General features: G+C 41.0%; 1 protein-coding gene across 1 annotated transcript in view; it reads left to right on the top strand.

Moving 5' to 3' along the window:
* The window catches only part of cfap20dc (CFAP20 domain containing), a 54,452-nt gene that overhangs the window by 1,909 nt on the left and 28,722 nt on the right, over positions 1-23,821 (top strand). The window contains exons 3-10 of the mRNA XM_021568790.2: positions 991-1,084; positions 1,224-1,296; positions 8,610-8,721; positions 10,987-11,140; positions 11,798-11,944; positions 16,949-17,142; positions 18,065-18,191; positions 21,428-21,544. Of these exons, the coding sequence (XP_021424465.2) occupies positions 991-1,084; positions 1,224-1,296; positions 8,610-8,721; positions 10,987-11,140; positions 11,798-11,944; positions 16,949-17,142; positions 18,065-18,191; positions 21,428-21,544 (1,018 nt within the window). The remainder of the gene's footprint in view (positions 1-990; positions 1,085-1,223; positions 1,297-8,609; positions 8,722-10,986; positions 11,141-11,797; positions 11,945-16,948; positions 17,143-18,064; positions 18,192-21,427; positions 21,545-23,821) is intronic.

Raw genomic sequence — 23,821 nt, forward strand, 5'->3', positions numbered from 1 at the left:
CTCAGTAAAAGGCACATAACAGCCATCTTGGAAATTGCCAAAAGGCACCTAAAAACTCTCAGACCATGAGAAACAAGATTCTCTGGGTTGATGAAACCAAGATTGAACTCTTTGGCCTGATTGCCAAGCGTCACTTCTGGAGGGAACCTGGCACCATCCCTACCGTGAAGCATGGTGGAGGCAGCATCATGTTGTGGGGATGTTTTTCAGTGGCAGGGACTGGGAGACTAGTCAGGATTGAGGGAAAGATGAACAGAGCAAATTAAAGAGAGATACTTGATGAAAACCTGCTCCAGAGCGCTCAGGACCACAGACTGGGGAAAAGATTCACCTTCCAACAGGAGAACGACCCTAAACACACAGCCAAGACATTGCAGGAGTGTCTTCGGGACAAGTCTCTGAATGTCCTTGTGTGGCCCAGCCAATGCCCGGACTTGATCCCGATTTAACCTCTCTGGAGTGACTTGAAAATATCTGTGCAGCGATGCTCCCCATCCAACCTGACAGAGCTTGAGAGGATCTGCAGAGAAGAATGTGAGAAACTCCCCAAATACAGGTGTGCCAAGCGTGTAGCGTCATACCCAAGAAGACTCGAGGCTGTAATCACTGCCAAATGTGCTTCAACAAAGTACTGAGTAAAGTGTCTGAATTCTTATGTAAATGTTATATTTCAGCTTTTTATTTTTAATAACTTTGCTAAAATATATAAAACCTATTTTTGCTTTATCATTATGTGGTATTGTGTGTAGATTGATGAGGGAAAAAAACAATTTCATCCATTTTAGAATAAGGCTGTAACGTAACAAAATGTGGAAAAAATCAAGGGGTCTGAATACTTTCCGAATGCACAATATGCCTGCGCAATGGCACGTGCAAAAAATGGTCCAGCCCATCTGGCATTTGCCAGAATTGCCAGATGGCCAATCTGCCGCTGCTGATATGAATAATCTGATCAACATAATCTAGCATTTTTGCATTGCTCTGCTCTAGGAGTTTGACAAAGAGGTCAAGAGCTTTGTGTACAGTCTGGAGGGGAGCAGCCAAGCTATTAAAATGCAGATGCCAAAGGATGGAAAAATGTCTCGTAAGTCTCAACCATATACTGTTTGAATGAGACCTAAGAATATTGTACCCAACTAGGCCTATTGAAAAAACAGGGCACAGAGTCTATTACTAATTTACTGTAGGTTGAATAATGTATGTTTGTTTGATTTTCATTCCAGTTGGACTGGTACAGAGATTCTTGGTCCTCCAGGTGAATGTTTCCCAATGTAAAGACTTCTCTACAGAGCTTGTGTAAGTAGCCTACCAGACCAGTATCCTCTTATTTTCACTTACTTCATGGCCTTGCTTCATACCAGAAAAAAACACTGTAATCACACACCTTTAACACTGAAGCTGTCTGTCAGCCATAATCTAACTGCCCCATGTCACATTTATTCTCCCTCCTCCCAACATGAGTTGATCATCTATATCCAGCCACTAATTCCTCAGGGAAACATAGTGACAGTTTTATTGGTTCCAAAAGACATCCATTACCTTTTAATGTAGACATACGCATGCATGCACACAGACTCTCGCTCTCTGTCTGTCTGTCTGTCTGTCTGTTTGTCTGTCTGTCTGTCTGTCTCTCGCTCTCTCGCTCTCATTATAATGACAGTGAGTTAGTATTGGATAATTCTGTAATCTTTTGTCTACTGAAACTTCATTAAGTTAAGAATAAAAGCCCACAGTGGTGGTGTGTCTGAACTGAAGCAATGTGTTTGAAAGGACCTGACCATTTTAATGAAGGGACTGACAAGATGTATCTCTGTGACACATTATACTGTGTCACGCTGGGCAGGCACAGGACCTTTATAGTTTGACCCATTAGGAAACTCTGTTCTGCAGGCAGTAGTATATGTAATTATAGTAGCAGATCATCATGTTGAAGGTCGGGTTAGCTTTACACAAAAGGATTACACATTGTTCACAGAGCAGCAACCATATGCACACACATATAAATGCACGCACATGCACACACACTTTAATTAATTCATTCACACATTCTCACACACACACACACACTTAAATCAGTGTGCTTAGTACACAGTAAAGGAGAGATGGCATACACTCTAAACTCTATGTCTAAGCCTGCCATCCTCAGAAGAATTTCCATAATCAGAATTGCTAAAATCAACACTTCCGATGAGGTGGATATTAAAAAGTTATTATAAACAAAGGTAATCAGGTGTTACATTATCTAGAGTGAGTTCAATTCAAATGTTCTTTTTAATTCAGCAACCTTTTTCTATTTGAGAGAGACAATAACACATTTGTAAAATTGGCTTTTAGCAAGAAGATAATCCATTGTGCTGCAAAACTAATTTCCAGATTAGATAACAGGCGCTGGCAGTTGATCATATTCAAAGCCCTGGCTTGATTTGTAGTCACAATAATGAAGAGGGTGAAGTAAGTGAAGCAACAGTCTTGGCTGCACACTTTCTTTGCTGGTAACTTGTAGTTCATTTGGTTGAAATGGAAACTTAATCAGTTTGGGACTTTCGGTCTGCCAAATGTGTTCTTCAAACACTTTTGTGAATTGTTCTAAATTGAGTAAATATAGGCCTTATTAATGTATTACCGGTATATATAGGCCCTATTATGGGCCGATAATAGGCCCTATATCATTGGACAGAGCAGACTTGTTGGTCCCGCTGCAGTGAAAACATTGATGTGATGTCGATGAATTTCATGCATCATCTTTCTGTGTAGTGTTTGTTATTCTGAAGCACTAATTAATAAAGATGCAATAATGGAAAAACGCAGCGTTTCGATTGTGTCCTGGTCACCGGTACCGTGTAATTATGTAAAACTCCAGGCTGGAGAAAATGCAATCCATTAGAGACATTGGTCATGGTTACTCGCTAGTGTTAATGAAGCTATCGTTCAGATGGAGGAGGGGGCTGTGTGGAAAATGGGCCAGAAGAACTACTTTAGGCTTTCAGTTTGCTTCTTTCCCTCTATTTCATAAATTCCTCCTCTCCTACTTTCTCTCTCTCAAACTCCCTCCCTCCCCTTCCCCCCCTCCCTCCCTGCAGATGATGAAGATACACTACATTACCAAATATATGTGAACATCTCATTCCAAAATCATGGGCATTAATATGGAGTTGGTCACCGCTTTGCTGCTATAACAGCCTCCATTCTTCTGGGAAGGCTTTTAGAACATTGCTGTGGGGACTTGCTTCCATTCAGCCACGAGCATTAGTGAGGTCGGGCACTGATGTTGGGCGATTAGGCCTAGCTTGCAGTCAACGTTCCAATTCATCCCAAAGGTGTTCGATGGGGTTGAGGTCAGGACTCTGTGCAGGCCAGTCAAGTTCTTCCACACCAATCTCGACAAACCATTTATGTATGGACCTCGCTTTGTGCATGGGGCATTGTCCACCAAAAGTACAGTTGGCACAATGCATTGGGGCAGGTAGCGTTCTCCTGGCATCCGCTAAACCGAGATTCATCCGTCGGGACTGTCAGGTGGTGAAGTGTGATTCATCATTCCAGAGAAGACGTTTCCACTGCTCCAGAGTCCAATGGCAACGAGCTTTACACCACTCCAGCTGACGCTTAGCATTGCACATGGTGATCTTAGGCTTGTGTGCGGGTGCTTGGCCATGGAAACCCACTTCATGAAGCTCCCGACGAACAGTTCTTGTGCTGACGTTGCTTCCAGAGGCAGTTTGGAACTTGGTAGTGAGTGTTGCAACCGAGGTCAGACGATTTTTACGCTCTTCAGCACTTAACGGGCCTATTCTGTGAGTTTGTGTGGCCTATCACTTTGCGGCTGAGCCGTTGTTGCTTCTAGGCGTTTCCACTTCACAATAACAGCACTTACAGTTGACCGGGGTAGCTCTAGTAGGGCAGAAATTGAACAAACTGACTTGTTGGCATCCTATGATGGTGCCACGTTGAAAGTCACCAAGCTCTTCAGTAAGGCCATTCTACTGCCAATGTTTGTCCATGGAGATTGCATGGCTGTGTGCTCAAATTTATACACCTGTCAGAAATGGATGTGGCTGAAATAGCCAACTCCGCTAATTTGAAGGGTTGTCCACATACTTTTGTATATATAGTGCAGATGAATAATAGCATAGTACGTTATGATTGCATTCAGAACTGATCACAATAATAGTAATTGGTGCTCACCAGTGTAGTACCCTGACATTGGGTGAGGTGAGGAGATGAGATGTTTAATCATATCTGCTAGGCGGAGTAGAGGTAACAGGTGAACACTGTTCCAAAGTCCATTACAGAGGAAAGACATGCTGGGAGACAGTGGATGTCCCAAATGGCACCCTGTTCCCTATATAGTTCACTACTTTTGACCAGAGTCCTATGGGCCCTAGTCAAAAGTAGTGCACTATGAAGGGAATAGGGTGCCATTTGGGACTCTGAGAGAGGCTGTTTAGCATCAGGGCAGCCATGTTGATAGGCCTTGTCTTAATTTGTGCCTGCGTGAATAGAGGTTAAACACACCATCTTAGCTGTAAGTAGAATAAGGTCTTAATGCTGTAATGCTTTCGTAGGCCAGATAGCTTGATCAGTTGTTAACATGGCGTGTGTGTGTGTGTGTGTGTGTGTGTGTGTGTGTGTGTGTGTGTGTGTGTGTGTGTGTGTGTGTGTGTGTGTGTGTGTGTGTGTGTGTGTGTTGAGGACGGAGGAGAACCCAAGCCATGTGCCATATTCTTACGTGTTGTTGCTTAGAATCATTTCACGAGTAGGGTTGCAAAACTACCAGTAATTTACCAAAGTTACCGCAATCTTCAGTAATTTCTTCGGTATTTTCGGCGATTCTATGTTTAAATTTCAATATTTTTGTCCAAATTGTCCATGAGTTTTTGGTGGATAGACCATAAAGTTCAACAGAAAATAGCCTTATTAATAAGGTTGATGTTCGTGCCCCCTTCGTAAATCTAATTAGCATAATACAAAAATCCCCATATGTCAGTTTAATCTAGAGATATCAGTTGGATGCGTCTTAATAACACTTCCGAAAATCGGTCTTCTCACAAAATCGTCTGAACGGTTTGGCCTAGAAAAACTTTTATTATGACCCCTCCATGGAGAGATGAGAGTCTCAAGAACACGATGGTGTTCTCCGTGTTGCTCTACGACTCCCACACGTGTCTTGGGACTAGTCTGAAGTTGGTACAGCCGATCTGCCAACTTCTGTCTGTCAGTTTGAACTACACCCTAATGTGACCCCTCTGTGTTAAGGTGAAACTCACGAACACGTACATGCCGGTTGTTTTGCTCTAGGACGTCCACAGGCCTCACAAGTCTCATTTGAATATCCCCAATGTACCAGTTGTCAATGTACCAGTTGAAAAAAATGTGGTTAGACAGTATATATGGAGACTGTTTAGTGACAAAATAAATTAACACGTTTCCTGATCAACAAAAAAAATGGACTCATTTTTGATACTTCAAGGGGTCTTAAAACTCTAAATCAAATAGAAAAATGTTCCTAGGTATGACCGTCTTTAAAAAAAATGCATATTGCGTATGTCACGCCCTGATCTGTTTCACCTGTCCTTGTGATTGTCTCCACCCCCTCCAGGTGTCGCTTATTATCCCCGGTGTATTTATCCCTGTGTTTCCTGTCTCTCTGTGCCAGTTTGTCTTGTTTGTCAAGTCAACCACCGGTTTTGTGTCTCAGCTCCTGCTTTTCCCAGTCTCTCTTTTCTCGCCCTCCTGGTTTTGACCCTTGACTGTCCTGACTCTGAGCCCACCTGCCTGACCACCCTGACCTCGAGCCTGCCTGTCATCTTGTACCGTTTGGACTCTGACCTGGTTTATGAACTCTCGCATGTACCCGACCTGCCTTTTGCCTACCCCTTTTGCTATAATATATATCGGAGCTCAACCATCTGCCTTCTGTGTCTGCATTTGGGTCTCGCCTTGTGCCCTTATAGCAGTAGTACCTCCCCAGCTTTGTCATTAAATGTTTTATCTTAAAATCATATTTAATTATTTTATATATTTTACATGTGATAAGGCCACACAGAGGGACAGAAATAAGCACAGATACCTGTGATAATCTGAGGTACCAAAAAAAATGCCATTAGATATTATCTTGTAAAATTCCCCCAAAAACTTGAAAGCTACAAAAATTATAGTAGTTTACTGGTAACATTTGCAACCCTAACCATGAGTAACATGCTTACTTGCACACACATGACTTAAAACAGTTTTTCATCAATCTCTATGCCTCAGATCACACAGTCCTCAATTTTTGACAAATCCGAAATCCGATCCGAGTTGGCTCAAGTTGCCGAAAGCTCTATGTACCCAAAGTAGCAAATGTTTCATTGTTCACATTGTTCAACTGAAGGTTGTGTCAGTTTCGTATCAATGATGCATGTATACTTAATTTAGAAGAACCATATAACCTTGAGACTGAGAGAAATGATTAGTGCTCTGCCTTTGAGCCATTTGGCTTTTAGCCCCCAGTGCTATTATGCTACTAAACTGTAGACAGAATTGCCATGCTATTTATTTTGTACTATGCCCTTTCATCTAAGATGTAACTTACTCTTGCATGTATCCAGAAGGATTTGGTATCACATTTGTTACTTTGAACACCACCAGCCAAGTCAATTTACCAGAAATGGTGGGTCAACAGTGTGTTTGTGTGTGTGATCTCCCCTTGGCTATTAATTAAAAAAAAAAAAATGTTTACACCTATATGATTTTTTTATGAAATCCTATGTATCTGTGTGTGTCTTTGCAGAGAATGCATGCAGCGTACAATGAATGCTGTAAAAGATAGGCCAATATACAAAATGTTATTATAATGACACTTTGTTTGATGTCTTAATAACACACCCTCAGGGGCTTTAAGCTAGCTGTAACATTACATTTTCACCCCTCAACACATCTTCATTCCTCACACAAATTGAATTCTGTTTTAGGGGTGGGGATCGGTAGATAGGTGCTATAATTCAGTGGAGGTGGTGAAAGTGAATTAGCATGTAAATTGATTAATTCCCTCTTCTCTTCTACCCTCCACCTCTAACAATGAAGGGGATGCATCTTATCACGCTGACACAAGGCAATAGATTATGCTCCTGAAAGCTGTGTTAGTGGAAAAATAGGCCAGCTCTCCCTCACTGTTAAAGAGGGAACCCGCATTTGAAACAACAATGGCTTTGGTTAACAGCTGAGGGACGGGCCTGGAGAAATGTTATTTGTTAAAGAGCTATTGATGCAAGGACCATCCAATTTATACACAATTATAGTTGTAAGCATATATTGAGACTACAGTTTTGTGTACATTTACAATGTTTACAAATATTGGAGAAAAACAAGCTTATATTTTAGGTTTTGATGGGGTACGACAGTTGAACTAAGCTCATGAGGCATTTACTAATTCTATTCTTCAAGAATCAATGAGTATATATCATCAATTTATATGTCCAAAAATGGATGTAGCAACTGCAGGTTTGTTCCTTTAAAAGATCAATCGTTTCATTTCACATTTTAATCATATAGCAGATGTTCTTTATCCAGTGCAACTTACAGGAGCAATTAGGGTTACAGTGCATTCAGAAAGTATTCAGACCCGTTGACATTTTCCACATTTTGTTACGTTACAGCCTTATTCTAAAATCAATTAAATTAGTTTTTCACCTCAATAATCTACACACAATAATAACAACCTTATAATGACAAAGTGAAAACGGGTTGAATTCTTTTTTTTTTTGCAAATGTATTAGAAATAAAAACAGATACCTTATTTACATAAGTATTCAGACCCTTTGCTATGAGACTTGAAATTGAGCTCAGGTGCGTCCTGTTTCCATTGATCATCCTTGAGATGTTTAGATTGGAGTACACCTGTGGTAAAATTAATTGATTGGACATGATTTGGAAAGGCACACACTTGTGTACTGTATAAGGTCCCACAGTTGACAGTGTATATCAGAGCAAAAACCAAGCCATTCAGGTTGTAGGAATTGTCCTATAGAACTCCAAAAAAACTACCAAAAAAGGATACCAACAATTTTTTTTTGCAGCAGCATTGAAGGTCCCCAAGAACACAGTGACCTCCATCATTCTTAAATGGGAGAAGTTAGGAACCACCAAGATTGTTCCTAGAGCTGGCCGCCCGGCCAAACTGAGCAATCGGGGGAGAAAGGCCTTGGTCAGGGAAGTGACCAAGAACCCGATGGTCACTCTGACAGAGTTCCAGAGGTCCTCTGTGGAGATGGGAGAAGCTTCCAGAAGGACAAACCTCTCTGCAGCACTCCACCAATCCTTTATGGTAGAGTGGCCAGACTGAAGCCTGAAGTAAAAGGCACATGACAGCCCGCTTGGAGATTGCCAAAAGTCACCCAAAGGACTCTCAGACCATGAGAAACAAGATTCTCTGGTCTGATGAAACCAAGATTGAACTCTTTGGCCTGAATGCCAAAAGTGTTCTTCTCGGGACCAAAAAGGGTTCTCCTATGGGGACAGCCCAAAGAACCCTTTTAGATTCTAGATTTTTTTCTAAGAGTTGAAAGCTTTGTTGTAATATATAATTGCTGTTCACTATTAACTCATAAATTCCTTCACTTGTTTTTCAGGATAACTGATTTAGGTCATCTGAAAAGGAGGCTGTACCTATCCACGGTTCATAAAGAGTTCTCTGCTACACCCTTGCATGCAAGGATACCTTTCGGTCTGAAACGCAACGTTGTGAGTATTGCCCTCGCCTCCACCACTAACATAAGTACAATATATCGAGGTTGCTTGTGACTTAAGAAAGTTCTGCCAATTTCTACCATTTCGAAAGATACTATCCCAGCTTACAATTCTAGGGAGAGAGAACATTTTAGTAATGTTATCTGTAATGTTCTCCTGATGTTTGAGTGTCCAGATTTCCGTTAGTTCTAGGAACATTCTATCGATGTCAGCCTTATGAGAGCCTATTTAGCACGTTTTGGTGTTAGAGTTAGGACAAATGGTACCATGTTCTCAGAATATTCAATATTAGCGTTCAAGACACGCTTCGTGGGACGTTGCAAGAACATTTGCGTGTCCTGTTTTCTGAGGGTTCTGAGAATATTCTATCAACGTCACACCAAACAAACACAGAGCATGGTTGCCATGTTCTTAGAATATAAGATATTTATGTTTTAGACACATTTCATGGGAGGTTGCAAGAACATTTGTGTTTTCAGTTTTCTGAGGGTTAGGAGAATCATCAACATCACACCAAACATACACAGAACATGGTGCCATGTTCTCCAAATATAAGATAACATTGCAAGAGCATTCCTGTGTTCAAAGACATTTAAAACATAGGACATTCTGTTATGGTCCCCTGGAGGTTTTTGTTTAGTTCCCGGGTTGTTCCGGGTGACTTCCCCAAATACGTTTTTCAGGATGTCGCCTGATGGTCCCAAAGAAACGTTCTTCCCCTCCCCCCCCCAACAAAAATTCTGAAGGTCCCCCAGTTGAAAAAATTAATGGGAGTATATATTTTACCAGGTATATATTGTACCAATCAAAGGTTTGGACACATTCAAGGGTTTTTCTTTATTTGTACTATTTTCTACATTCTAGAACAATAGTGAAGACATCAAAACTATGAAATAACACATATGGAATCACGTAGTAACCAAAAAAGTGTTAAACAATCTAAATATATTTTATATTATTCAAAGTAGCCACCCTTTGCCTCCATGACACTCTTGGCATTCTCTCAACCAGCTTCACCTTGAATGCTTTTTCAACAACTTCATATGCTGAGCACTTGTTGGCTGCTTTTCATTCACTCTGCAGTCCAACTCATCCTAAACCATCTCAATTGGGTTTAGTGATTGTGGAGGCCAGGTCATCTGATGCAGCACTCCATCACTTTCCTTCTTGGTCAAATAGCCCTTACACAGCCTGGAGGTGTGTTGGGTCATTGTCCCACTAAGTGCAGACCAGATGTAATGGCGTATCACTGCAGAATGCTGTGGTAGCCATGATGATTAAGTGTGCTTTGAATTCTAAATAAATCACTGACAGTGTCACCAGCAAAGCACCCCACACCATCACACCTCATCCTCCATGCTTCACGTTGGGAACCGCACATGCAGAAATCATCCGTTCACCTACTCTGCGTCTCACAAAGATACAGCGGTTGGAAACAAAAATCTCACATTTTGACTCATCAGACCAAAGGATAGATTTGGTGTCCTTTAGTAGTGGTTTCTTTGCAGCAATTCAACCATGAAGGACTGATTCACACAGTCTCCTCTTGATGTTGAGATGTGTCTGTTACTTGAACTCTGTGAAGCATTTATTTGGGCTACAATTTCTGAGGCTGGAAACTCTAATGAACGTATCCTCTGCAGCAGAGGTAACATCATAGCGCTTGGTTTTTGCGACTGCACTTGAAGAAACATTCAAAGTTCTTGAATATTTCCGGATTGAATGACCTTCATGTCTTAAAGTAATGTCGTTTCTCAGAATCTTTCCTATATCTCTAAGGATAGACCCTTCAAAACAAACTTCCTTTAGATTTTTAGGGGGGGGACTATCTGTTCTTTCTTATTGTATCTGTCTCTTTCTTATTCAATGTGTTTGTATGGGCTAATAGCAGTAAGGCCAAATAAATATTTTTTTCGAATTCATTTTTGATACTTCAAGGGGTCTTAAAAATCCAAAATCAAATAGAATAATAATCTTTGGTATGACCTTTTTTTATTCCATATAGTTTAGTAGAACAATCACAGTAAGGTACTTAATTGTTACCCACAAATTATTTGATATTGAGATGAAAACGTCTGCATTGGACCTGTAAAGGAATGTTCTCTAAAGTTATGTGAGCATTTGTTGTTAGCTGGGATATTGCTTCAACAAACTTTAAAAATAAAAAGACAGGGACAAGGAGAGCTGTCACCTGTTTAAATTGCTTTAGATAGTCTGAACAAAACAATTTCCTTCTCTTCCCTCTTTTCTCATCTCTAGTGGTGCAACATGTGCATCGACCTTGTGTCATTCACCAGTGAGCTGTTTAAAGGTGCAGGGTTCTTATCCCTGGATGGAATCACTGTCTCTGCCAGCTGTAAGTTACGGAGAATCTTCACCATGAAGACTGAGCCTGCAGGGGCTTCTGATGGAGGTAAGACATTCAGTCAGTCAGTCAGTCAGTCAGTCAGTCACACCAAAACACTCTAAACGCTCCATCATGGCCAGACATGTCTTCTTCATTTTTGTCCATTCCATGGATATTAAACTGAACATTTTTATTCTCATGAACATTAGGCCTTTTTGAAAATGGATGCCTGGCCTACCATGGTAGGTTGCTTAAACAGTCATGGTAAGCTGACGTGTATCATGTGAATAGCCTCTTCCCACATGGTGAATCAATGATACACCCCAGGGTGAGTCCAACCTCATGCCTCCATCCCTCACAGAGCATCACGACAGTGATGTTTGATATGGCACAGCAACACCTTGAGCTGCAGATTACTTGTGTGTGTGTGTGTGTGTGCGCCTGCGTGCGTGCGTGCGTGCGTGTGTGCGTGCGTGTGTGCGTGCGTGTGTGTGTGCGTGTGTGTGTGTGTGTGTACACCCAGTACACCGCCTGCCAGTTCATCTGGAAAATGGATAGGCCTGGATTTTTTCAATTTTTTTTATGAATTATAATGCAAAATGGTTATTTTCTCTTCCTTGAGAAAGCCAATACCTCCATGATTATGTTTTCAGCTAGATCACTTTTTGTTTATTCATTCTCTTGTTTCATGTGTAGTTTTTTGTTTTTATTTCCCCTCTGTAGACCTATATATTGGTGTAAATGGTCCCATGGGCTCGATCCCTCGGAGCTGCCAGTTTCCCCCTGACGTCCACCAGGTGATCCAGGTAAAGAACATGGAGAGGCTGAGACTGGCAGACGTGAAGACTTGCCCTCACAACTCTGAGTCTGGTGGGTGAGACAACACATCTATGAAGTAAATAGATAAAGAACCTACATCCCTTCTGTGAGGTGTTGGATACAAGTAAAAAAGAAAGTTGCACACTCAAAATCATGTGGGGGTGTGACTTTCTTCATTTGAGAGAACAAATGCTGCGCTCTGTGTTTATTTCTAATCCCCCTCTTTGGTTGGAACAAGCACGTTATGGCTGGGATAGAGCTTGAGATCTTGTTCATCTTGAGTTCTTGAGTGTCAATCGCTAACCAAGTGATTGTCCAATAATAGTAACAATAACCCAGTAATACAAAACAATCAAATCAAGTCCGGTATTTATTTTCATCAAACAGTTCAAGGCTACGTCCATTTTGTTCCGTCTTTGACCAAGAAACAAATAATAATTCAGTTCAATTAATTTCCATATAAGCCAGACTTTTCCATTTGTTTCAAACAGACACCAGTAATTCTCTGAAATTGGTTTGCCCTTTCTGGCTCCTTCTGTTTTTGTTTCCCTGATTGGATATGCTTCATGACTGGCTAAACTCAGCCTCAGACCCCCACATCTAACCAAAGTAAACATAGTCCCATAGTTGCAAACTGTTTTCCATTTATTGAAAGCAGCATATTGCAAATCTTTATCTTTGAAATGTAAAATGTGTTTTGTTTTTCAATATGTCCATAACATGTTTAAACACAAATAAGCAGTTGAATATAGATTGTGCTTTTCCAGACACTTTTGTTGCATGTAATCATGTGCAGATAGTTTGCTTGTCTCTCATGGCTTACATAATAATCTGTCAGTTCAGTAATCTCCTGTTGATTCCTGAGCTGCTATCACAGATGGTATGTAAAGTCTAATAGAGTTTCTGAGGGATTAAATACATAAAGACAGGGCCTTAAAGGCATACCCAGGAAGACAGCATCATCAGAGTACAGCAATGCCCATTGGGATTTTGTGGCTTTACATAACCATCCCTATAACTTTGAAAGGCGGTCAGAGTTCCATTGTTGTTGTTTTGTGTACTTTTTTGTTGTTGTTTTATGGTTGAAAGCAATGAAAATCCAGAACAGGCAGTAAGTAGTACTTTGAAGGACTTGCATTTATTCTCACCTAAAAGCTTCCACTCTGCTGCAGGCGGCACAGTGTGATTGTTGCACTCTAAAACCCAGGTGGCCTTTGGAATTTGGCTCGCACATCACCCCGCACCTGTACACCCAGAGAGAGAGAAAGAACAGCAATTATATGTGTTTATGAGGGAGAAAGACATGCGCCAGTGATTCAGGAGCCCCACTCTGCTCCCCTACAGACAGACAGTACCTCTGTGGCCTTTTCATCAGCGCATATTTATTTGTTCTGACAGCTGTCTCCAGCATGTTGAGTCACTTGGCCGTGCCATTAGAAATGAACAGTAATCACATGCACACACACACTTGGACGCATGCATGCATACACACACACACACACACACACACACACACACACACACACACACACACACACACCAAGAGAGAGAGACACACATACAATGCACACACTCGTGCACGCACACACCGTTCGTTTTCTTGTAAATTAGTTCTCATAATTGGTTGGTCTAGTTATTAGCATAACATGCCTAATAATGATTAAAAGGGATTGCTATTAAAGTAGACATCCTATCTAATTGTGTAAAAAAGACTGTTGCTAATTACTGTTTCTTGAGTTTAGTACATTCGTCAGCCAAACAGCAAATTAAAAGATGAAACATTTATAGAGATTTTTTGTTGTTGTTGAGAGAGAACAGTTGAACCAATTGCATGCTTGGTTTTGTCTTTTCAACAATGGTGTGACCTTGTCTTTAGGTTCATCCAATTATCACTAGGCACTTTGCTATGGAAAAGTGTAGGCGGGTTGTTCCCTTTTGGGCAGTGTGGTGAAAACCTTTATTTCCCCTCATTTTAACATTCTGTCATGACGAGCTTTTATGTTCAACTTTTACAACAAAAAAAAAACAATCTCAAGAGGTTATTATTATTATTATTTATTTGTTATATGGTAAGTGCCTATTAAGTGCCAAAGAAAGTAACGGTGTTGAACGTTACAGAGTTGACGACTTCATCTTAAATCAGCCATAAATCCCCTTGTGACAGGGGGAATGGAAGCTTGTTGTATGCAGCAATTAGGGGCAATTGAATGCAAGCTTCACAAAGAAATAAAATATTGTGAAAAAATGATTGCCTGTCTATTTATGGGAAACAGGGTTGGCGTGTAATGCTCGACCCACTCAGTTTTCCACCACAAAACCAGAAAATTGCAAAAAAAAAGTAGAACCAGCTCACCCGCTTTCACTATTAGATTTGACATTTTTTGGCATTCCAGTCATTTAGCAGACCCTTTTATCCAGATCGACCTACAGTAGTGAGTGCATACATTTTCATACTGGTTCCCTGTGAGAATCTAACCCTCAACGCTGGTGTTGCAAGTGCCAGGCTCTACCAAGTGAGTCAGGACTGATGTTTAATGTTTCTTTTGAAAAATCATTTTTAAATAGGAATAGTTTCACCATTAATAAATTGAGTTGTTTTTTTAACCTTAAAATAAATCAATAATCACCTTAAATAAATAATAATCTACAGAAACTACTGTACAAACTAACAAGGGGTATACAAAAATCTGATTTATTGAATTTTCCATATGGTCTATATTAAAGAGCACTTCATTTAATATAACAGGCTATTAAAATCCAATATTGGTGCATCATTTCTACTTAAAATATCAAAAGGACGCAAAAGGGACTCATGTTGTGGAACGACCCAGGCCTGTAAGTTGTGGTGTTTCAAACCAATCAGACTCAAGCTTCTGCATTTATATAAAGGAAGCTAGGGTGCTTATTTCCCACTCCCAATATTTATCTGATTAGTTATAGCACCGTTTACATAACATAGCTACAGTTGAAGTCAGAAGTTTACATGCACCTTAGCCAAATACATTTAAACTCACAATTCCTAGTAATAATTCCCTGTCTTAGGCCTGTTAGGATCACCACTTTATTTTAAGAATGTGAGATGTCAGAATAATAGTAGAGAGAATGATTTATTTCAGCTTTTATTTCTTTCATCACATTCCCAGTGAGTCAGAAGTTTACATACACTCAATTAGTATTTAGTAGCTTTGACTTTAACTGGTTTAACTTGGGTTCAACGTTTCGGGTAGCCTTCCCCAAGCTTCCAACAATAAGTTGGGTGAATTTTGGCCCATTCCTCCTGACAGAGCTGGTGTAACTGAGTCATGTTTGTAGGCCTCCTTGCTCGCACACACTTTTTCAGTTCTGCCCACAAATTTTCTACGGGATTGAGGTCAGGGCTTTGTGATGGCCACTCCAATACCTTGACCTTGTTGTCCTTAAGCCATTTTGCCACAACTTTGGAAGTATGCTTGGGGTCATTGTCCATTTGGAAGACCCATTTGCAACCAAGCTTTAACTTCCTGACAGATGTCTTGAGATGTTGCTTCAATATATCCACATAATTTTCCTGCCTCATGATGCCATCTATTTTGTGAAGTGCACCAGTCCCTCCTGCAGCAAAGCACCCCCACAACATGATGCTGCCACCCCGTGCTTCACGGTTGGGATGGTGTTTTTCGGCTTGCAAGCCTCCCCCTTTTTCCTCCAAACATAACGATGGTCATTATGGCCAAACAGTTCTATTTTTGTTTCATTAGACCAGAAGACATTTCTCCAAAAAGTATGATCTTTGTTCCCATGTGCAGTTGCAAACCGTAGTCTGGCTTTTTTTGTAGCGGTTTTGGAACAGTGGCTCCTTCTTTGCTGAGTGGTCTTTCAGGTTATGTATAGGACTTGTTTTACTGTGGATATAGATAATTGTGTACCTGTTTCCTCCAGCATCTTCACAAGGTCCTTTGCTGTTGTTCTGGGATTGATTTGCACTTTTCGCACCAAAGTATGTTAATCTCTAGGAGATAGAACGCGTCTCCTTCCTGAGCGGTATGACAGCTGCGTGGTCCCATGGTGTTTATACTTGCATACTATTGTTTGATGAAAGTGGTACCTTCAGGCGTTTGGAAATTGCTCCCCAGGATGAACCAGACTTGTGGAGGTCTACAATTTTTTTTCTGAGGTCTTGGCTGATTTCTTTTGATTTTCCCATGGTGTCAAGCAAAGAGGCACTGAGTTTGAAGTTAGGCCTTGAAATACATCCACAGGTACGCCTCCAATTGACTCAAATTATGTAAATTAGCCTATCGCAAGCTTCTAAAGCCATGACATCATTTTCGGGAATTTTCAAGCTGTTTAAAGGCACAGTCAACTAAGTGCATGTAAACTTCTGACCCACTGGAATTGTGATACAGTGAATTATAAGTGAAATAATCTGTCTATAAACAGTTGTTGGAAAAAATTATTGTGTCATGCACAAAGTAGATGTCCTAACCGACTTGCCAAAACTACAGTTTTTTTAACAAGAAATTTGTGGAGTGGTTGAAAATGTGTTTTAATGACTCCAACCTAAGTCTATGTAAACTTCTGACTTCAACTCTGTCCGTTTTTTTTTTATCAATCTTGGTTGAGAGGGGTGTAATTTATGTTAGTAAATGAATTATGTGCAGAGGGGTGCTAGTATGCCACTGTAATATCAAGCTCAAATCCATATGTTAAATCAGCTGGAATCTATTTGCAATGTCAGGATATCACTGCCGTTTTACATAGGCAGCGTTTGTCTCTTGCTGTGTTATTCTTAGCCTCGAGTAATATTAATGAAACACAAATAAGTGCAAAGTGGTGACAGTGCGAGTAACAGTTTAATAGTAATGGGCTGATATGCTACATTAAGCCTATGTGTAATGTGTTTGAGCTGGTTACTTGAAAATTACACTAAACAGCCAGACATCGCTGTTGATCACTATCACAGTCAAGATCACTATCTATTTCCCCAGTATTACATTGAAAGAGATGATCCTATGCGTTGTAAACATTGATAACAAATGAGTATCCAAATGATCCGTTTATTTTTGTACCTTCCAGATCAGTCAGGCAGTGGCAGGGTAGCCAGTGCTGCTCGAGCCCCCAAGAACCAGCTGGACGCCTCCCACATCGCATTTGGGTCGAGGGTTTTAGGACCCCCTCCACTGACCGGAAGGAAGAATAGTGGACTCTCAGAGGGACAGGGACAGGACGGGAGGACACAGGACGGGAGGACACACCGGATCATGAATATGGTAATACTCCCCTGAGAAGGGAGCTTGCTGTCCAAACATGGGTTGATGTCATATATAGATATATTGCATGGGAGCGTTAGAGTCTCTCTTTTGAATACCCACATGAACACATGTATCATACGATGTGACTATTGCATTTACCAATAGTGTGAAAATAAGTTTTGGGAGGAGCTGTTGTTATTTTATTGTACCGCTGCCCCACTCTCCAAACATAGATATCACATCCGCAAAGAGACATTTGTGAATAGTATTTGAGGAATTCCTGCTTTTGTTTTCTCTTTTTCTCCAATAGTTTGATGATGATAAGAATCAACGGATGTTGTCTTGAGGGTACCGGAAGTTATTTGGGTCTTTGACGCATTCTGAACTATTTCTGTATTATTATCCGCCTGTCATATCTCCCATCATTGGAAAGCCAGTGTCTTCTAGGACTCCCGAGAGAGATCCGCTCTGTGATCCTCTTTTGTTGGTTTTGGCTTTTCTGTTTCTGTCTTTAGTGCTCTGATTTGATTTATGTTTTATAATATGTTTTTATACCTCTCTCTCTCTCTCTCTCTCTCTCTCTCTCTCTCTCTCTCTCTCTCTCTCTCTCTCTCTCTCTCTCTCTCAATTCAATTCAAATGGCTTCATTGGCATGGGAAGCATATTACATTGTAAATAGTAAGCATTACACTCACAAAAGTTTAAAAGGAATAGAGACATTTATGGCTATGTACAGTGTTGTAACGACGTGCAAATAGTTCAAGTACAAACGGGAAAATAAATAAACATAATGTTGCCCTTTTCTTTGGGCAACAGGTTGCCAATCTTGTTCTCTCTCTCTCTCGCTCTCTCTCTCTCTCTGTCTCTGTCTCTCTCTCTCTCTCTCTCTCTCTGTCTCTCTCGCTTGCTCCCTCTCTCTCCTTCTTTCTCTCTGTCACAGGGGTCTGTATCTGGTGCAAGAACAAATAGAACAGCTGCTTCAGAGAGACATCAGGATCATGGAGACTGGAGCGAGAAACAACCTGGTCCCAGTAGCCAGAAGAATGACTCCGTTTATGAGCTGGCAGGTAAGGACTACACTCTGTCGTCTGTTCCACACAACGTCAAGTAAAAATGCCATAGACATTTACATTCAACTGAAATGCTCAAATCAACCTACAACATTGTTTTACATGTCGATGTTAGGTAACCTTGTTGAACGGGATGTTAGGACAATACTTTTAGAACATAATATTTTAAATTGTTGAAGCTTAGAGAGATGTGGCCGCAGCCATATTGAAACAGAGTAATAGGAATGGTAGAGCGTCCGCGCGCCTACTTTACTCATGGCCTTTGGTATCCGTTCAGCGAGCAAGGTCTAGCTGTGTTAAACATTACAGTAGTTTTGACATGTGCATCTGATCATACTGTGTTTGCCAGCAAGCTAGCTAACAGCAAACAAGTTTAGTAAGCTAGCCAACTGCATGGTAATGAAGTCACTTTTGCAGATCGTGAACACTATGCATGAAACGGTATTCAATATGGTTTGCAGTGAGGGACTTCACTGCAAACCCAGTAGAGGCTAGCAAGCTAGCTGGGCCAGAAACAGCTGGCTAGAAAAAGGACTATTGAAGCTAGCTAGGTGTCTGATCTGAAAGATTTAGCAACCGACATGTCGGGTTGTTAACAGTGTCAACTCGTATTAAATCAATTGCAGCTAGTTGTCAGATTTATGAGACCAAATTATGTTACCAATGTCCATAGTGAAATCCATAATCCATAGTAAAATCCTGCTCTGTAGCAAGCTGTTCCGATAACGACACTAGCATGCAAAATATCCATCAAGGATAGCTGAGCATGCCGTGGTTTTGGACTAGCTGGCTATGATAGCCCACAACGCACAGTATAATTTTTTTGGTCAATTTATCATGCCACATCACCTAGTTTAGGGATCATCAACTAGATTCAGCCACGGGCCGATTTTTTTTCTTAAGCAGATGGTCAGGGGGCCGGAACATAATTACAAATCATTTGTAAACTGCAGATTGACCGCAAGAAGCACAAACGGATATAATATTTAACTAAAACAGAATAATTTCAAACATTGCTTACATTTGTATACGATCGCATACTGTATATCTCTTTATTATGTGTGGGAATACATTGGAACAGATTTCCAAAAATAAATCACTCTAAGCTGATTTGCAGGTGTTTTTACGGTGTTTTATGTCCAACAAGAAAATATACATATTTTTAAATAAAAAATGTTTTCTTACATTTTTGCTCAGAAAACTAAAATAAATAAAATCACCTGCGGGCCAAATTCGTCCAGTGGGCCGCTAGTTGGGGAACCCTGACCTAGCTAGTCTATAACAGGAGTGCCTTCTAAAAAGCACTTATATTTTTTTTTGTTGTCAAAATGAAAACATTGTCAATGAGGCTACTAACATGCTGTTACGACTTCTAGGAGTAGTGGGTGCGGAGTCAGGCGCAGAGAGCAGAGGGTAAAGGACAACTGTATTTATTCCGGAGAAAAGTAGGTCTCGCCAAAACACCAGGCGCATACAATGACCGGCCCAAAAACAGGACACAAACAGTCCGGAGAAATACAAAAATATCACATCCACAAAACGAACAGAGAAACAAGCCCGCACAAAAGGCGGCGGGCCTACTGGGTTTAAATAGCCCACAATCAAAACCTAAACACAAAACAGGTGCAACTGATCAGACACAAGTAAATGAAACAGAAAAGGGGATCGGTGGCAGCTAGTAGGCCGGCGACGACGACCGCCGAGCGCCACCCGAACAGGAAGAGGCACCATCTTCAGCGGGATTCGTGACACATGCATTGTAATCAGGGCTGCCTGTCAGATGAACCAATCAAGTGATGTCGTTGTTGACACATTATCAACATGGCAACATACAGTCCTTTTTTAAATTGAACCTTTATTTAACTAGTCAGTTAAGAACAAATTTTTTTTTACAATGACCGCCTACACCGGCCAAATTGTTTGCCATCCTATGGGACTCCCAATCACGGCCGGCTGTGGTGACGCCTCTAGCACTGATGCAGTGCCTTAGACCGCTGTGCCACTCGGGAGCCCGAGTAGTCAAATGATTTTCATTCATTTTAACATAAATATGAGTTTTTCAGCAGTTTTAAGGGTAGGAATATGCTTCTTTATCACATTTGGTTATCGAAATTACCTTAACTTACTAAAATGTTTCAGTTCATCTGTAATACTTTTGTCGCTAAGCAGACACTCTTAACCAGAGTGATTTACAGTGCAATCATCTGAAAGTAGCTAGGTGAGACAACCATATATCACAGTCATAGTAAGCATGAGGGTGTTGTGGGATTAATCAAGATATTTTTTGATGAGGTTGGTTTTCAGACGTTTTCAGACGTTTTCAGACGATAGGGCTTCCAGATGTCTGTCGGTGTGGATCCCACACTGTAGTGTCGACTGTTATCATTAGCATCAGCAAATCTCAAATCGTTGTAACAGAAATTCAAGCATGAACTGAGAGTTTTTTTTATAGGCCATTAATAATGTGCATGCCACACTACTACAGAAACCATACATTCATTCCACAGTGTGCTTCCCACACTGACCAATAGTCACAGACATGACTTGGAAATTGTGATTTGGGAAAATCTGAAAAACAACTTCCTCCTTAGTTTTGCCTAGCTTGCTTTATTCATCCCAGTTTGTCGAATTACTGCTCCCCTAAGAGAAGTTAAATCAGTGTATATTTAATGTACTTTCAACAGCTGTCCTTTTCCACCAAGCTAACTAACCGTAAACACTGGTTCATTAGTACAATGGTATGACAGAATCATTGACTCCCCAACGTTCATCATAGTTATGGTTTCCCTTCTCAATCTGAGTGCGTAATTGAAATATTACATAAGTATGTCTGGTTAGCATGCTCCTTTATGTGATAGTAATTCAGCCGCACACTGACTCTATACACTCACTGACCTAAATTCTAATATATTAGACTTGGTAATGCAGTACGTTTGAAGTGTGATGGAGTGTATAAGAAGATCATTAAAATATCTAGCTTTAGTTGTGCATTGCTAGCTTTATTTAGTCTGCTGCACTCGCTATTGATGGATTGGATAGAGCTCGTTTTCTGAAATACCTTTTATTGAGAACGAAAGATGGTTTTACTGTGGCATACTATTCAGAACTCCGTAAGCTGTTCCGCTAGCCATTAACAAACTGTTATCTGCTCAGGTTCTAAAGTTGCATTATGTGTTTGTCAGGCTATTATTGTGACTCGTGTTTTTAATGTAACCTCGTTGTGTAATGTACAGGGAAGCCAGGGAGCCTGCAGCCGCGACCACCTAAAGACAGAGCGTCATCAGACAAGGCGGGGTCCAGGAAGCTACGGGTACACAGTGCAGGGAAGGAGAAATTGGCGCCTGGCTCAGGTGAGCTGTGTATGTATTATGAAAGCTTTAGAGAGCCTGTCTGTGTGAACTGGATTGTGTGTCTAAGTGTGAAGTGTGTGAAGTGTGGTGGTCTTAGGGTAGATGTTCTCTTTTCTGTTGTAAATGGACCCATAGACGCTGGACTTAGCCACCATGGAGACAGGAACCAACGACTTTTGACCCCCAGTGAGACGAGTGGAGACCAAACAGAAGGTCAGACACTTCTCTAAACTGACAAACTTTTTAAAAATGGATACAGCCGGGCTCCGGCTAGTGCTTCTGTTTCTGATTTGGGAGTGAAGTGAAGACACTTTAACCCCTTTATCCAGTTCCTACTCCAGAGCAGACATCCAACCATCACAATCTGGAGCTACAGTATGTGGCAGATGGCTTATCTGGCATGACACTTCCAAGGATGGTTCTTACCAAGATTTACTTCCATCTACCTCAATTAATTGGCAAGTTTGGCCAACTTTAGCCATTAGTATATTTGCCTCAGTAGTTTCCAGCTACAGTAATAAAACCCAGCTTCTGAAGTCTTACCCATTTCTACACATTTTATGCAGGATCATTGCTAAGGCTATGAAATACTTGTCTGAGTTTTTTTGTTAACCCCCCCACCCCAGCCACACTAAATGCACACTTTTTTTGCTCTAAGCCCATTTATGGGTTGTTCCCATCTCCAAAAGCCTGGAGCTGTCCCTGTGCTGTGCAGGAGGCAGCACTGCAGCCCTTCCCTCTTACTCTCAGTCTAAGTGCAGTACGTTCATTAATGGTAATGGCACATTAAATAAGAGTCAGAGGGGGAAGTCCCGTGGGTTTGGCTCAGGGTCTTCCACCCAGCAGCACAATTAGAAAAGGTGATTATAGTGTTGAGACAAAAGTGCGTTGAATGTCCATAGACATTTCATACCGCTGAACTACTAGGCTGCATCCCAAATGACACACTATTTCCTGTATGGTAAGTAGCCTTGCGCGAGGCAGAATGGCTCATAGGAGCAGGAGTCAGTAGCTTGAGGCAGCTTGATTTACAAGTATACCCCTTGGACAGGACAATAGTCTATCACAGGAACTTACTCCCAAGCAGAGAAGCATCAAATCAAATAAAACATTTTTTTATTTTTTATTTCACCTTTATTTAACCAGGTAGGCCAGTTGAGAACAAGTTCTCATTTACAACTGCGACCTGGCCAAGATAATGCAAAGCAGTGCAACAAATACAACAACACCGAGTTACACATAAACAAACGTACAGTCAATAACACAAAATAAAAGAAAAATAGAAAAATCTATGTGCAGTTTGTGCAAATGTAGAAGGGTAGGGAGGTAAGCAATAAATAGGCCCTAGAGGCGAAAATAATTACAATTTAGCATTAATACTGGAGTGATAGATGTGCAGAAGATGAATGTGCAAGTAGAGATACTGGGGTGCAAAAGAGCAGAAGGGTAAGTAATAATATGGGGATGAGGTAGTCGAGTGTGCTATTTACAGATTGGCTGTGTGTCAGGTCCTGACCTTAGTTCCTTTTTTATGTCTCTGTTTTAGTTTGGTCATAGCGTGAGTTGGGGTGGGCATTCTATGTTGTGTATTCTAGGTTTTGTATTTCTGTGTTTGGCCTGGTATGGTTCCCAATCAGAGGCAGCTGTCGATCGTTGTCTCTGATTGAGAACCATACTTAGGCAGCCTGTTTTCCCACTATGGGTTGTGGGTAGTTGTTTTCTGTGTCTGTGTTTTACCATACAGAACTGTTTTGGTTTTCATTTATTTCTCTTGTTCTTTTGTATTCAGTGTTCGGTTATATTTCATTAAAATATGGACACTTACCACGCTGCGCATTGGTCCGATCTTTCCTTCTCCTCAGAAGAAGAGGAGGAAAACCGTTACACTGTGTACAGTGATTGGTAAGCTGCTCTGACAGCTGATGCTTATAGTTAGACAGTCTATATAAGACTCCAGCTTCAGAGATTTTTGCAATTCCTTCCAGTTATTGACAGCAGAAAACTGGAAGGAAAGGCAGCCAATGGAAGTGGTGACTTTGGGGATGACGAGTGCAATATACCTGTTGGAGTGCGTGCTACGTGTGGGTGTTGCTATGGTGACCAGTGAGCTGAGATAAGGGGGGGACTTTACCTAGCAAAGACTTATAGATGACCTGGAGCTAGTGGGTTTGGCGACGGATATGAAGTGAGGGCCAGCCAACGAGAGCATACAGGTCGCAGTGGTGGGTAGTATATGGGGCTTTGGTGACAAAACGGATGGCACTGTCTACATCCAGT

Source organism: Oncorhynchus mykiss, chromosome 17 (genome assembly GCF_013265735.2).
Source record: "Oncorhynchus mykiss isolate Arlee chromosome 17, USDA_OmykA_1.1, whole genome shotgun sequence".
In the NCBI taxonomy this organism is placed as follows: Eukaryota; Metazoa; Chordata; class Actinopteri; order Salmoniformes; family Salmonidae; genus Oncorhynchus; species Oncorhynchus mykiss.